The 15138-nt window shown below is 29.8% G+C and overlaps 3 protein-coding genes across 6 annotated transcripts; 1 reads left to right on the top strand and 2 right to left on the bottom strand.

Moving 5' to 3' along the window:
- Positions 1-193: 193 nt before the first annotated feature.
- On the bottom strand, positions 194-4811 carry Xmas (RRM_XMAS2 and SAC3_GANP domain-containing protein xmas). Its single transcript, XM_074242060.1, has 2 exons — positions 1319-4811; positions 194-926 (listed from the first exon to the last, which is right to left on the bottom strand). The coding sequence occupies exons 1-2, from the start codon at positions 4744-4746 to the stop codon at positions 392-394; spliced, it is 3963 nt and encodes a 1320-aa protein (XP_074098161.1). The 5' UTR covers positions 4747-4811; the 3' UTR covers positions 194-391.
- A 671-nt stretch (positions 4812-5482) lies between these two features.
- Sra (RRM_RCAN_like domain containing protein Sra) lies at positions 5483-9162 on the top strand. Of its 3 annotated transcripts, none has more exons than XM_074242120.1 (5): positions 5483-5694; positions 6018-6283; positions 6719-6908; positions 6998-7150; positions 7493-9162. In XM_074242120.1, exons 2-5 carry the CDS (start codon positions 6041-6043, stop codon positions 7618-7620), a joined length of 714 nt encoding a protein of 237 aa, XP_074098221.1. In that variant the 5' UTR covers positions 5483-5694; positions 6018-6040; the 3' UTR covers positions 7621-9162. The 3 variants fall into 3 exon arrangements, with proteins under 3 accessions (XP_074098221.1, XP_074098222.1, XP_074098220.1); XM_074242121.1 differs by having other exon boundaries at positions 5483-5736; positions 5996-6283; XM_074242119.1 differs by having other exon boundaries at positions 5484-5736.
- A 474-nt stretch (positions 9163-9636) lies between these two features.
- On the bottom strand, positions 9637-14545 carry Cul5 (cullin 5). Of its 2 annotated transcripts, none has more exons than XM_074242789.1 (9): positions 14428-14545; positions 13814-14026; positions 13406-13597; positions 12633-13089; positions 11963-12435; positions 11455-11874; positions 10700-10980; positions 10507-10630; positions 9637-10401 (listed from the first exon to the last, which is right to left on the bottom strand). In XM_074242789.1, exons 1-9 carry the CDS (start codon positions 14440-14442, stop codon positions 10207-10209), a joined length of 2370 nt encoding a protein of 789 aa, XP_074098890.1. In that variant the 5' UTR covers positions 14443-14545; the 3' UTR covers positions 9637-10206. The 2 variants fall into 2 exon arrangements, with proteins under 2 accessions (XP_074098890.1, XP_074098891.1); XM_074242790.1 differs by having other exon boundaries at positions 14360-14516.
- Between the last annotated feature and the right edge of the window lie 593 nt (positions 14546-15138).

Genomic DNA, 15138 nt, shown 5'->3' with positions numbered 1-15138 from the left:
TTGGTTAGAAAAAATTATTAAACATCTACTAAATTTATTTCCATTAATTTCATTTTCATCATCTTTCTTTTGAGTCACTTATGAATTATTCAAAAAATTATTTTCAAATACTTTGAGGGGCACACCTAGTGTGAAATTTTTGAAAAATCGATTTTTTTTTAGTCTGCCACTAGTTTCAATTAAAAACAAATAATTAAGTTTATTTTATAGTTTATTGTTAATTTTAACAAAATAGTTGCTACATTCCGCGAAGTTTTTTTTTTACAGTATGTACAAAATATTTTTTTCAAATACAAAAACATATTTATGTAAAGAGATTATAAAAAGATTGAACGTGTAAAATTACTGAAGACATGATAGTTTATAAACAAAGTCAAAAATCTGTTTATTTCTAATCACTACTTAAGGCGGCTTTCAATTTTTCCTCCAACAATTGACTAGATAACGAGTGTTGGGACAACAAAGCTTCTAACTTCATAGAAGCATTATCGATATCTTCAGTATCAATTTCGGGTTTATCTTCTTCGATTGAACAGAAACTTTCATACTTCTGAATCTCCGCCATAGTCTCAGCTCTGTTTTCAGTCAGCCGCTGCTTTTTGTTCACTGGTTCAACGAATGCGTGTTCGCTGAATTTGGGTTTGACGTTCATCAAGATACTGGATTTTAACCACCAGGGTAATGTACAAAAATGCTTGAAATGATTTCTATTGAAAACCACTCGTACTTCTGGATTGATATTTTTTATTTTTTGCTTTGTTATTTCAATAACAATCTGGATGAAGTTTAACGTTTCGTTTCTGTCGATCATGAGAAATAGTCTGTTCATTATATTTGATGATGAATAATTTTCCTTAAGAGCTTTTTTACTGTAGCTCAAGATTGATTTGTAAAATTGGGTTGGATCGCTGATAGGCCACTCGAATCTAAGACAAAATAAAATTTATAAGAAATTAAATTTTACTGCGTAGGTAGTTAAATTACGTCACAAGTATAGTAATCAAATTTCTAATAAAAACTACTGCCTTATTTGGAATGGAAAGGTCGTTTGGTATTTCGATTAAAAGGTTATTTTAAAATAAATTTGATCACTGAATTTTTAAATAAATTCTAAAGAATCATTAAAAATTTTTTTTTAATTAAGTAGAAGAAATCAACTCTGATAAATTAAGAAATATAATTTTTGAATTATAAATTTTACGATAATTGGTTATTTGAGAACATTTAATTGTTTTAATTAGAATACAATTGCAAGTGTCAAAAACTAAGCCAGTATCAATAACTGGGTCATTTACCTTAGTAAAAAATAAATACTTACGGCCAAGGTGGTAAAGATAAATTATTAATAGTCCGCTCAATAACAATCCGTTGTTCTTCATTCTTCCAGTCGTCATTAAAATACTCATAAGTACAAGGCAATATAAATTCCTTCGGCAAAAAGGGTTTCAACTCATCAGGAAAGCTGGTATGCAGCGTGTTCTCCGGATCCAGTACAATATCAATCAAATGACTGATAGTTTCATTATGAAGATCAACCACAAACTGGGGGTCCTCCAATGCTGTCGACAAGATAGAACTATACGAAGCATGTCCAGTTATCCTGAGCCACAATTCTTCCGTCAAGCAAGTATCAACAACTTGATAAAGCGAGTCCATTTCCAGAGGCACCGGCGGTGATTTATTCATAGTCAGCCAGCGTACCGCAGTCTGAGTCAGTTTCAACAAAATACTCTCGTCGATAACTTTCTCACGATGTATCACGTACTCTGATAAATAACCAGATTTAACAAGACTTTTAAGCTCCGCCGTAGGCTCGACATTGATACTGGATTCAGCATCGGCTCCAATTATGACTAAAACTAAGGGGATCGCCATTAATTTTTGTCTTGCTAATACAGATTTAGTCAGTCTTCGAGCGACAACTTTCGCATCTTCATCCACCGTAGAGATAATAAATAATCCGTCATTTCCCGTGTAGTGATGATCCTCGAGAACACCTTCCACATTTTTTATACACATCGCCAGAGTTTCATATGGATTTGGCTGATAAATTTTTACAATCGGATCCATGGAAGGGTCCCGTGGACACAGATACTCTGTCATTATTTTCTGATACCTACGAAGAAGAGGTCGCTGATCTAACAAAGGCCACGAGATAATCATCTTCCAGTAAGAGATGGGTGTTGTTTCAATGTCGAGTGTCTTCGCATTCTCTTTTATTCCCAGGTAAGCCGTCACCTCCACTGGATCAATAAATTTTCTACTGTCACCAGACTCTTTAGATGTATACCGGTTTCGCATAAGTTCAATGACTAATTTTTGCTCTTTACTGAACATACTCTTTGCACATTGATTCAAACTCTGATGCGATAGCCAAACCGGAGTATTTTCCAGAGCTCGATATTGAACTCTATTTCTTATAACTTTTTTTCGCCAGATTTTTACATACTTACAAACGATTTTTTTCTTCACGCGTTTACTCAATTCTTCAACTTTTTTTTCAATGTACAATTCATTGTCTAAAATCGACCTACAGTTATCGTTGGTCACGTGGTCGAGTATGTTTTCAAAAATTTTCTCACAATTCCTTTCAAGAATTTTCGATTCCTCAATCACTTCTTTCAAAACAGCGGCACTCAGAGTATCAATAACATCTTGTTCCAATTCTTTGGCTATGCATTCAGAAGTTTCCTCAACTTTTCTCAAAAATTCGGCTCTATCTTTTTCTTCATTTTCTTTCTTCTTTCCTTCTATCGCTACGTCTTCTGAAACAACAGGAACTGGTGTGGAGCTTAATTTAAAATTACTTGAGCTGTTACCGAATATTGATGAAGTCACTGGTATAGTAGCTGGCTGACTTGTTGAAGATTGTCCAAAAAGTAACGATCGTGGCTCAGAAAATCCCGACTCGGGTTTTGAAAATATACTTTTCAGAGGATATAAATCCTCTACGAATTCATAGGGATCAGTTTTTTCAATTTCGTCAGCATCTTCAATTTCTTCCTCTTCTCTAACCTCCTCCTCCTCTTCCTCTTCCTCTTCTTCAACTTCCTCTTTCTGCTCTTCTTCCATCTCCTCATCCTCAACTTCTCCTTCATCTTTATCAATTCCTTCTTCCGGCTTTTCCTCAAAATTTTCTTCTATATCCACTTCAATAACTTCCTCCGCTTCACCATTTTGATCAGAAGCATTTATCGCCTCCGCTTTGAGATAACCGTGCTGATCAAAGCTGCAATGTGGCCTGTGATTTAGGTACAACTGCTCAGGTATGGTGTCTCCGGCGATACACTGTCCTATTGAATAATTAATTTTAATTCTCTTGGATTGAACAAGGCTTTTAGCCCTCAGCTGGCAAGAAACTGGTGGCGGCAAACAAATATTTTTTCTATCTATCAAAATGTACATCTCGTCCTCAGTGATACTGAGCCCGGCTTGCTCACAGAAGTCAATGGCCTCGTTCTCGTCCTCGAACCCCAGCATGTCAATAAACTCGTACAACGGAAACGAAGTAGAGGAAGTTCTGCAAAAAGCTTTTATCATTACGGACAGCGCTTCAATTCTGACCTGTAAAAAGTATCTAATTAGTATAGAAGCATTCAAATACGTGGTACTTTTCACGAGCTTAAAAAACTTTATCCAATTTTTGGCCTGAATCGAGCCATGAACTCTTATAGCAAAATTAACTTGCGGCGACTTCCTTATTGATTCCGGTAACGTCTGCAAATCCCACATGAAATTCGAGTTATTTAAATTAAGCAAAATGATATACGCGCGAAACTCCGCTTCATTCTTACAGACTACTCCCTTTTCTCTCAAATCAGCATACATGTACTTGAGAGTCTGCAAGCACTTGGTCAAATTCTCAGTGTTGATTTTCTCGTCGAAGACAGACAATTCTTCTGCGCAAAGCCGCTCGCTGGATACAATATGAAACCTGGCGCACTGCTCCACCAGAGCCACTGACTCCAGACAGCAAAGTTCTTGCTGGGTGATGTCCTTCCTGATACCGCGGGTCCTGTCCCACATAAAGTGATACCACTCGGCGAGATTGGTGCCATTCTCCTCACATAAATCCGCAATCTCGTGCAACAGGTAACTCATAGTCATCTTGAGGATGTTAACGGGTCGTAAATCCTGGGGCATCGGTTCCTCCTGGTCCGCAGAGGACCTCGAGTACTGTTTCACCGCAACCTGATGGTCGATTTTATATTCATTGCCTTCGATCAATTCGTAAGCCGAAACCTGCCGCTGGAATTCTCTCATAAGTCTCTCTTTCTCTGGACACATGTCAGGACAGGTTCCTCGCGTGACTTTGGCCATCGAGAGCGTGTGAATTTTGGCTTTCTTCAACCGCATCAACCGGTCCCGGGCTTCCAATATCTTGTACCGATCCTCGGAGGTGTTACCTGCTTGAGTTATTATTTTTCTGAGCTCTGTCACGGAAACATTAGAGGACATGTACGAGGGAATCTGAGACTCGACCTCTTTTTTCTCTTTCGATGATTTTACGTTTTCCATATTTTTTTCATTTAATTTACTGGATTCTTTACCTGAATTTACTTTTGTTTTTTTATTTGTACTTGTAGAAAAAACAACACCTTCGGAATTTTTTTCTCTAGGCAGGTTATATTCTAACCCCGACATCGCCTCCAATTCTGATTTTACCTCATCATCCTCAATTTTTGATAAATATGAGGCTATTATTTTGTTAATATCTTTTTTCTTCACCACACCTTTGGCAAACATTTTTTTTTATTTTGTCAACTTATTGTATTTGTTATTATTACATTTGATAGCACTCAATCACTTTCAAATCAACGTATTTATTTTAAACAACAACAATTTCTTTGCTCTGAAGTTACTTGATGTTTAATTTCAAAACTACTGCCCTCTAGTTTAAAAGCGCGGGGTTTTTTAAATTTAAAAAATTTTTTTGGAATTAAAATTTTTTTTTGAATTTTATAGCAATTAAATTATTAAAAAAAATATTAATTAAAAATCTTACATATGAAAATTAATTAAAATTACAAGTGAAAATTTTTAGAAGCATTTCTTTATTGTAATTGATTTATTAGAAAAATTATTAAACATCTGTTAAATTAATTTTCATCAAAATTTTGATGACATTAAAGTTAGCTGTCACTTGATAATTTTTTAATTTTCTTTAACAAAAAAATTATTTTTAAAAAATTACATTTTTAGTTTATAAAAATTTCTAAAAGTCCATTTTTTTAATCATTTTTTTTGCTATAATTTCTTTGTTAAAAAAAATTAAAACAATTGTGAAGTGACAGCTAAATTTAATGTCATAAATTTTGACAGCTGCGCAATTTTGACTGAATGTAATCTACTACGAAAAAAATTATAAAAAAAAAAATTATTTTTAAAAGAATCTATATTATCGACTATGACAATGACGTCATCGTAATAATTTTCATGCTCACGCTTTCTCTCTCATTCGTCATTATTTATCTTTTATGTATAAGTGATGTAAGTGTATACACACTGAAAAATATTAAGTAATTGTTGATATAAAAATAATAATTAACAATGTTTAAGTAATCAAAGATTTTAACTGAATGTTAACAAGTGGAATTGACTTTTAATTGCAAAAGATCAAAACAATTCACTAGTATTATTTATTATTATTATTATTGTAGCATCATTATCGTATGTAATAGTGATATTTAAAAGGTATTGAATTGTTGATTGTTAAATACGAGTATATATCAAAAGGTAATAACAATAACAGTAGCAGTAAAAAAATTATTTATTACAGACTACCTCAGTAACCAGTCAATTAAAATGTTTTAACTCTTTTACAATTATTTGTTTTAAATTTAGGCATTTAATTGTACGTCTTTGTTGATAAATGAGGAGTTAAAAATAATTTTTTTACGCGTGTTAGTTTATTTTTAGCCTTATTCAGATTCAGCATTTGTTTACAAACAACTTCCATTTTTTCTGACAGCTTGATATTGTTTTCTTTGAATAGTGCAATCAATATTTTTGTGTAGATTTATTTGTTGACAAGTAAAATATGGATCAGCGTGAACCAGCTTTGGGGGACGAGGAAGAAAAATATGAAAATATAATTATCAATAAAGTCGATGGTCTACCAAATTTACACCCCAACTATCAGCAACTGGAACTCGAGTTCGAAGAAGATAAAGATCGGACGAATACAAGGTCTCTTGATGAGCTGGTGCACGATGAAGATTTACCTATGTCTGTTATTGTAACAAATGTCGATCCACGTGTGTTTAAATCTAATGAACTTAAGGTAACTGTTTATTTATTTTATAATACTGAAGTTAGCGATCAGCTGTCAATTTAAAAATTTTTTTAACAAATTAATTACAATAAAAAAAATGCTTTTAAAAATTTTCACTTGTAATTTTTATTAATTTTCACATGTGAAACTTTTTAATTAAATTTTATTTTAATAATTTAATTGCTATAAAATTCCAAAAAAATTTTTAATATCTGTCAACTTTAGTGTTATTATTTATTTATGACATTAAAGTTAACAGCCACTGTAGAATTTTTAAATTTTATTTAACAAAAAAATTATTTTTAAAAAATTGGATTTTTAATTTTTTTTAATTATTAAATATCTGCTAAATTTATTGTCATATTTATTTTATAATATTCACTAACTAACACTGAGATAAAAAATATGTGATTTTTATTTAATTTTATCATTATGTACTCACAGGCTGAAATTGAAGAATTGTTTAAACAGTTTGGCGAAAACGCATCGTTTCAATATTTCAAATCATTCAGAAGAATGAGGGTGAATTACAATTTACCTAGTGCTGCTGCTCATGCGAGGATACAGTTACACCAAGCTAAATTTGGGGATACAAATATAAATTGTTATTTTGCTCAGCCTGTTACGCCAATAGGTTTGTAATTGTCCTTGAAATTATGATTTTTACTAATGAAAAAAAAGTTAATCATTACTCCATTTATTAAAATGGTTAATTTTGTATAGATATCGAAGATCGGCATCTTCATCCACCAGCATTAACAAAACAGTTCTTAATTTCGCCTCCAGCATCACCACCTGTTGGTTGGGAACCTAGACCTGAGGATGAACCACTAGTTAATCATGATTTATTAGCAGCTATTGCAAATTTATCACCAGGTATTAATTAATTTGTTAGTTTTTTATTTCATTATTAATTGACTCAATAGTTGAAGTCATAAAAGTACAAATTAATTTGTTATCGATAATTATTGTTGTATTTTTTTTTTGAGCTATAAGATATTTTAGAGCTTAAAATATGAAATGGAAAAAAAAAAAAAAGTAATTTTTTACAAATGGGGTCCACTTTATTTTTAGCTATATCTAGGTAAAAAATTAACATTTTTTCATTTTTTTTTATTCTGCTTGAAATTAAAATTAAAATGGTGACTCCACTTGTAAATAATTACCAAAAAAAAATTAATATACAGTAGAAAGTAAAAATAAAAAAAATATTTGCAGGAGGAGCTCATGAATTACATCCAGGTGGATCCGGACAACCAGGAATAGTCGTGCACGTATGTGAAAATTCCTCTGAAAATCCAATAAAAAAACTCCCTATACAACATACACGTTGTCCGGAACATTAAATAATAATCAAAGGGTAAGTGTCGTCCACGATGGCTATAAATTGTTAACAATCCATCCAAGTGATATTATAAAAAAGAAACTACAAGATATCATGCATAAAAATAGTTAACAAGCCACGATAAATTGTTAATTGTTCGATACAACAACAAATAAATTCCACTAAATAATAAATGCTGTTAATTCACAAATAAATTTTTATGTGAGTGTGTGGACACGTCTCAGTATTCAAATAAGGTAAATCAATTAAAACTATTTAAAAAAATGAGATAAGTCAATTCAACTATCAGCTATATCTACTTGTTTTTTCTTCGTTTAAAAATGATAATACGGTGTCTCAATGAAAGAATCTCTTATGCTCATTATTGTAACTTACAACTGTAACTTATAACTACGCTAAAGTAACAGTCAATTTTATGACTAATGTTCGTAAATAGGAATCAAACATGCAACAAAATAATAATAAAGTAGGCTACTGAGTTTATGAAAAAAGATAAAATAATAATGAGACCAAAGATTTGATCATAAAATACTATATCAAAATTCCGATGGTATTCATTATAAATATTTATTGATGAAAAAATTAATTGAACAAAGAAATAAAAATGTAAGCATAATTATGATAAGATCTTTGATGTTTTGTGCTTAAAATCATAACATTTTGGCTGTAATCAGGAACCCCAATTAAAGGACATTCACTGTTATGCTTCTAATTATCTCTAGCATTAGCTCTATGTAAATCTATGTAAAATTTTAAATGATCACTTAAAAATTTAAAAAAAAAAAAAAAACATATGTAGAGGAAAAATTATCAAGCTTATGCTCAAGACATCGAATTGAAAAGGCTAATTGTAACTTAATAAATTATCATAAAATTATGTGAGTACTGCATAATTTATAATTACTCAGAGATCAAGAAATTATTCGCATACTCAAGCATTGAAGTAAAGATTTTCGTGTAATAATATCATCAAATTGATATCAAAGTTCGCTATAACTACTGCTAAATTTTGATGATCTACTTTTTAAAATTATCAATGTTGACTGTATCTTAAATCTTAAATAAATCTAAATACAGAAATAAAAATAAAATTAAAAACTCTAAATATAATAGATAGTTTACAATCTATTTATCTACTTAAATAGGCATTGATGTTAATGTGAATTCAAGCAAAATGTGTGATTTGGATGTCTGGTACATCCTGAATGAAAATAATTTCTTTCAAAAAAATATACACTCAAAATGTTAAGACAAAATGAAGATTTATGTAATTATATGTATGCGTGTGTGAAATGTGTACATATTTATTTATGTACACACGTGTAAGTTAACATGATTATGTACAAACAAAAAGGCATCATAAATTATTTATTCTTGAAAAAAAGATGCACTGAATTTAAAATCATCAATTATTAAATTGATTGTTTTTTTTTCAAGTCGTTAAGAACCAGTCCATTTGAGTGGATTTATTGTTATCAGAAGATTATCGACTGTTGAAATTGTAATTAAATGAAATCAAATATAAAGTGTATAAGAAATCTAATTGTTTGATAATTTATTTATAAACTAGCAACCTTGCAGTCACTATGTAACTGCTGTGACTTGTTAAATATAAAAAATTAAAATTTTGCTTTATTAAATTATAAATTTTGTTAAATTTCACTGTATTTTTTTTACCATTGACATTTTTTAAGATATAAGCTCATCTCGATGTCATACTCATCAAGAGCTTTCATTTGAGTACCCACATGCATTTTTATATATTTTTCATATATACATATATATAATATATATAAATATATGAAAAATTGATGTGGGTACTCAAATGAAAGGTCTTGATGAGTGTAACATCGGGATGAGCTTGTATCTTTAAAAATGTCAATAGTTCATGAGATACAAATTACATTTTCAATCATTTATCACCATGAACAATTTGATGCTTACTGGAAAACTTATCCTACGTTTTACTCTGATGTTCTAAAAGGGAGTTATTAATGCAAAGTAATTACGACGAATATTAGAATGACAAAAAGAAATTTATTTTTATCTTGACAATTATTTTATCCAAAATGTTACATTTTTATAAATAAGTTAGACCGTCTTCATTTTATCTAAATTGACGACACTGGAAGGCCTGAGTACTGTCGGTTGACAAATTTATCAAGAAAATGTTTAAAATTATCAAAAGATTCAATTTAATTAATTCAAAATTTTAACAACATGTTAATGCGATTGTTGTAACCACAACACGTATTTTTTTTTATTTACGACAAGTTTTCTCCCAAAAATTGAATTTCAGATCTAAAAAATTTGATCGTTTTTTTTTTTTTTTTTTTTTTATCAACCTAGTATGATATGATCTGACATTAATTAGTAAAATAAAAATAAAAATAATTAAAGAAAATTAACTTCATTATTTTTATACAAATATTTAACAGACGAATCGGTTAAATTATTATCTAAACATTGCTATCGTTTGTTTTACTCACCGAGCTTTGTTTTATTATTTATCATCTTTGTTTCGTATTAATATTATAAAAATATATATAATTCATTACAGAAATAATAGAAAAAATGAATTATTGAGTTATGCCATGTACACGAATGTGTTGATATCATCTTCGTGTCTCTTGATGTACTTATGCTCGATAAGCCATTCGATTTGTTCTTTAATCATTTTTTTACTCGGCAAAAACATATTTTTTAGAATATCTACTAATTCTGTTTGTAACTGAGCGTTTGTTATTTTTTTTCTCATCTTTAGAATTTTAATTATAGCTTCCTGCAATTTTTAAATAATAATTAATTATCTCGTAACTTCTAAATTTAAACTATAAATAAATTTTAATATTTTATAATAGGGAAAAAAAAAAAAAAAAAAAATTACCTGAACTCGTAATATCCTAAGTTGAACAATACATTGATTATCTTCTTCTTTACTTCGTTCCGTAGACAATTGTAATCTTCCAATTAAATTTATTCTCCCTCTTTTTTGAAGCTTACCATTTTTTCTACCATTTGAATAAATAAATTAATATATTATGTGAGTATCAATTGAATAAATTAATTATAAAACTTACATAATAGCAAATTCCTGATTAACCCAAAATTTAGAATTGTGAGAAAAATCTTTAGGGCTGCAAGCTGGCGGGTCAACTAACACTAATTGCCTTTTTAATTTCGGAAAAGCGCAAAGTGACCACAATGTACGCCTTAATTCTGGATCAGGTAACTCTGTTGCTAGTTGAAGATTTTCATAAGATACTTTATCCCTTGGACGTTGATTCCAGGCAAAAAGGACGGCCATTTGAAATGTCGTAACGTCAACATCAAAACGTCCGACTTCATTTGAAAATGTTAACTAAAATAATATAAACCCATAATTTATTCTATTATAAAATATAAAACTTATTTTGTATTAAATTTCTATTTGATTTTATTGATATTTTTTTTTAAAAATACATAAAATAAATAAACAATTAAAAAAAAAAAAAAAAAAAAAAAAAAGTTGATTACCACAATTTTAACAAATTTTCAAAAAATTTATCAATTTCATAGAAAATTGTGATATTAAACTTTTTTTTTTATATTGTTCATTTTTTTATGTACTATAAAAAAAATACATCAAAAACATTAAAAAAAGATAAAATAGAAATTTGATCCAAAAACATGAGAGCCAAAATTTTTTCCAGCTTCTGAAGGCAAAAAAAAATGATCGAAATCTTTATTTTTAGTAGATTTGCGCTTTTAATTAATTTTAATAATTAATTTTTCACCTAGATACAGCCAAAAATAGGGTGAACCCTACTTGTAAATAATTACCAAAATTACTTACAGTGCCATTAGACATGTGGTGGTACCACTGAAGTTTTCTTCCATTGTGTTTTTTCTTATAAAACTCCTCAACTTCAGGAATATAATCTTCTAGTTGTAATGGCAAGCTGACGGTTACTCTTTCACTGCCTCTCGCCCACGCCCCAGCATTTAATATTTTAATGTTTATACTGTCAGCAATAGCTGCACGACACTGCTCTTTAAACTGCTGATTAAGATCCTGAGACACCTTTATATCCTGGAACATTCTCGCTAATTTGTTAACATAATCTGCAGGCATTCCAACTTCTCGCAACCACTCAACCATATTTTCTTCTTTTTCAGAATCCGCTGATGTGTCGAGAATTAATCTGCGCGTTAAATGTGCTTTGTGATAGCGCATAAATACGTCTTTGTTTTGAACATACTTCAACACTAATAACTAGAATTAAAATTAAAAGTATTAAATATTATAAAATTTGAGAATTAATTCAACAGTATATTAATCTTAAAAAATTAATAAAACTTACCACATCACGTAGTTTACTTTCAATTTCATCAGACGTGAGCTTTTTACTAAGTGGAGTTTTTCTAAGTAACATATCACAGTAATTAGCCAACAACTCTGGACACTTTGACTCCGGCAGCCCGCTGTTATTATTATTGGGTTTACTGTTTACAACAACGGTAGTCGCTCCTGGGGGCTGCTTTGACGGCAATTCTAGTCTAAACACTGTCGCATCGTTTACAACCAGTTTGTAAGCTTTATCTCTAGCTGTCAAAAAGCGCGGATCATCGTCAAAAGCTTCTTTAACTAGTTTTGAAAATCTACGAAACTGTTCTAATAATCTCTCGACATATTTTTCCGAGTCCTGAGTAATTACGTCGACAGCTGCCATCATGTCTGCAAGTCCTGCACTCGAAATATGATCCTCCAGATCTTTCAACATCGGTCCAACTCCATCAGGTACTCGGTCCATCAATTTCAACATCAAATGCAACTCTAAAAAACAATACAGATAATATTTAATCATTAGTAAAAATTAAAAAGTTTGGAAAATCCAAAAGTGCACGCCGCATAATCTCATTTTCTACAATAACATTGATTTAAATAAAATACAAACAAAATAATAAAAAACAGAAAACTCTGCTATGGTTTAGTAGAGCCATAATTCTAAGAGGAGGAAAAAAACTATTTACTCTCTGTTTGATGAGTACGGATCATTCGCGGGCATTCCCCTAAAATGGCAGCTTTAAAAGTCGCTACGAGTACTATAACACAGCAGTCTGTCAATAATTGTACACTGGAACTATTGGGCTCTAAATATTTTTGTGCACGTAGTTCTTCTTCCCGAAGTTTAGCTTCCGCGTAACGCATGTAGTGCTCGACACCGTGTGCGTGTAATTGTTCTGGTGCTTTTATCCAGTAAAATGACTGAGTAGTTTCGATGTACGCAGCTTCAAAATTTTCCCGATAAATCTGCAATTTATCGTTGGGATTCGAACAGAGATTTACATACGACTCACGTACACCTATTACTAATTGCGAGTCAAATGCTTCTCCATTTCTTTCAGCTCGCACTAATTTCATCGCTGAGTCTTGTAGTCTCTGTTTTATATCGTTGAATATGCTTTGATTCCAACTATCTAACATCATCTGTTAAAAATAATTATAATTATTTTATTTTGTTAATTAGCAAATTAAAAAAATGGTTCCACGACAAAATCTTCCCGACAAAATACACTTGTACATCAAAATCTCGTTGTGCATCACAACTGTCAGGGATAACAATATTATAATTTAAAATTAGATTTTAAAATTTGTAAAATTAATTATTTTAAATTACATTTTACATTAACTTTTCAAGTTTTAGTAATTTATTAATTCGGAATGTTTTCAGTCTGACTAGTTGACTGCAACCCATTTTGTCGTGTCACCAAAAACATATATGGATAGTTGAATATTTAATTACTTTTCTAACGAGGCTTTCCTCAGCTTGAGCTTTTTTCTGCACGCCAGAACCACCACTACTAGTTTTTCCAGCTAATGATGATTCCAATTGACGAAAAGGTGTCGGTAGATAATTACACTGGGTGAAAAATTTTCTCCACTCTTGTATGTAGGCTTTTAGCAGTGCTTGTTCTTCCTGATGCGCTAAGACTCGCTGTAAAAAATTTAATATTGAATAAATGAGTAAAATTTTCTTAACTTAAGATTTTTAAATATATTTTAATTATAACTTCAAATGCTGTCTAATATTTTAATTACTCCAATGTTTTACTCAGTACTTAGCGTTCTACACCACCCCAAAGACTGGTAATTTTTTTAATTAATTTTTTTTGCTAACATCGAGTAATTAGAAGTTTAAAAAACGACTTACTTGTTGTGCTTGTTTTATAAAGTCCATAATATCTTCTTTTAAAGCATCTCGCATTTTTTGAGCGCCTTTTTCGTCCCAAAGACAGACCGTGTAAATGGAATAAAATAAATCCTGCCATTCTCCTTGCGTTACTGGCTCTTGTTTCAATAATTTCAATATTATTGGCCGCATAGATGGCCATTTTTCTTCGAATGGTAACTGACTTTTGGGATCCTGAAAAATTAATCATTTAATAAAATGTTTTATCAGTCAATTGTTATTTACAACAACAATAAGGATGAACAATTGAAAAGTTTACATTATTAACACTATGCATAGAATTTTGATGTATGAAAAATAAAATTATACCACTGTAATTAAATATAGTTTTTTTTTATACTCTAAAAATTATAAAACAATTCAATTACTTTTATTAAAAAAATTTATAAGTTAATTTTTTTAACAATCTCAAATGAAATGGATAAATTCCGGATAAACATTAAGATTTTTATGATGATCAATGTTTGTTAAATATTTAATAAATTAAATACAAAATTAAATATTTACCATATTTTTGCTAATTTTCGTCGATTAGTTATTTATCGCAGAACATGTTTATTTAATTACAAACTAACCTTTAATCCGGCCATCGCAAAATTTTTGACATGTCCTATTCCTACTAAGGCATATATTTCTATTTTTATATATACATCTGTGATATATATGTAATGTGTTTAACACAAAATATATATGTACCATAAATTTAAGGTTATGAACTGAGGAATAGAATTGGGAATTTTAATTTTTACGCAATTGGATGGGTTGCAGTCAACTAGTCAGACTGAGAATATTCCGAATTAATAAATTACTAGAACTTGGAAAGTAAATATAAAATGTAATTTAAAATAATTAATTTTATGACGCTGAAGTTGAGAGATATCTGATTTTAGATTTTTAGAATTTTTTTAACAAACAAATCACAGCAAGAAAATTTTATTTCAAAATTTCATCTTTAGAAGCTCTGAAAAATTATAAATGATATTTTTATAAATAATTTTCTATTTTCACATGTAAAACTTTTTAATTAATTTTTTTTTTTTTTTTTTTTTTTTTTTAATAATTTAAGTGCTGTAAAATTCTAAAAAAATTTTTAATATCTGTCAACTTCAGTGTTATGTAGAATTTAAAATTTTCTAGAGTTTTGATAATTCCAAATGATCTAACTAGTTGACCGCAACCCCCAATTGGATGATGAATAAAAAATGCGGCAAAAATTGAAAAATTACATGTTTAATTATTAAAACAAACTATATTACAATCAAGAATTATTGTTGTCATTAAAATTA

This window comes from Cotesia typhae, unplaced genomic scaffold (assembly GCF_013202065.1).
Source record: "Cotesia typhae breed Kobodo isofemale line unplaced genomic scaffold, CoteBio_Ctyphae contig_4, whole genome shotgun sequence".
Taxonomy (NCBI): Eukaryota; Metazoa; Arthropoda; class Insecta; order Hymenoptera; family Braconidae; genus Cotesia; species Cotesia typhae.
The sequence above is the reverse complement of the archived record's forward strand: the minus strand, read 5'-3'. Positions and strand labels throughout refer to the sequence as shown.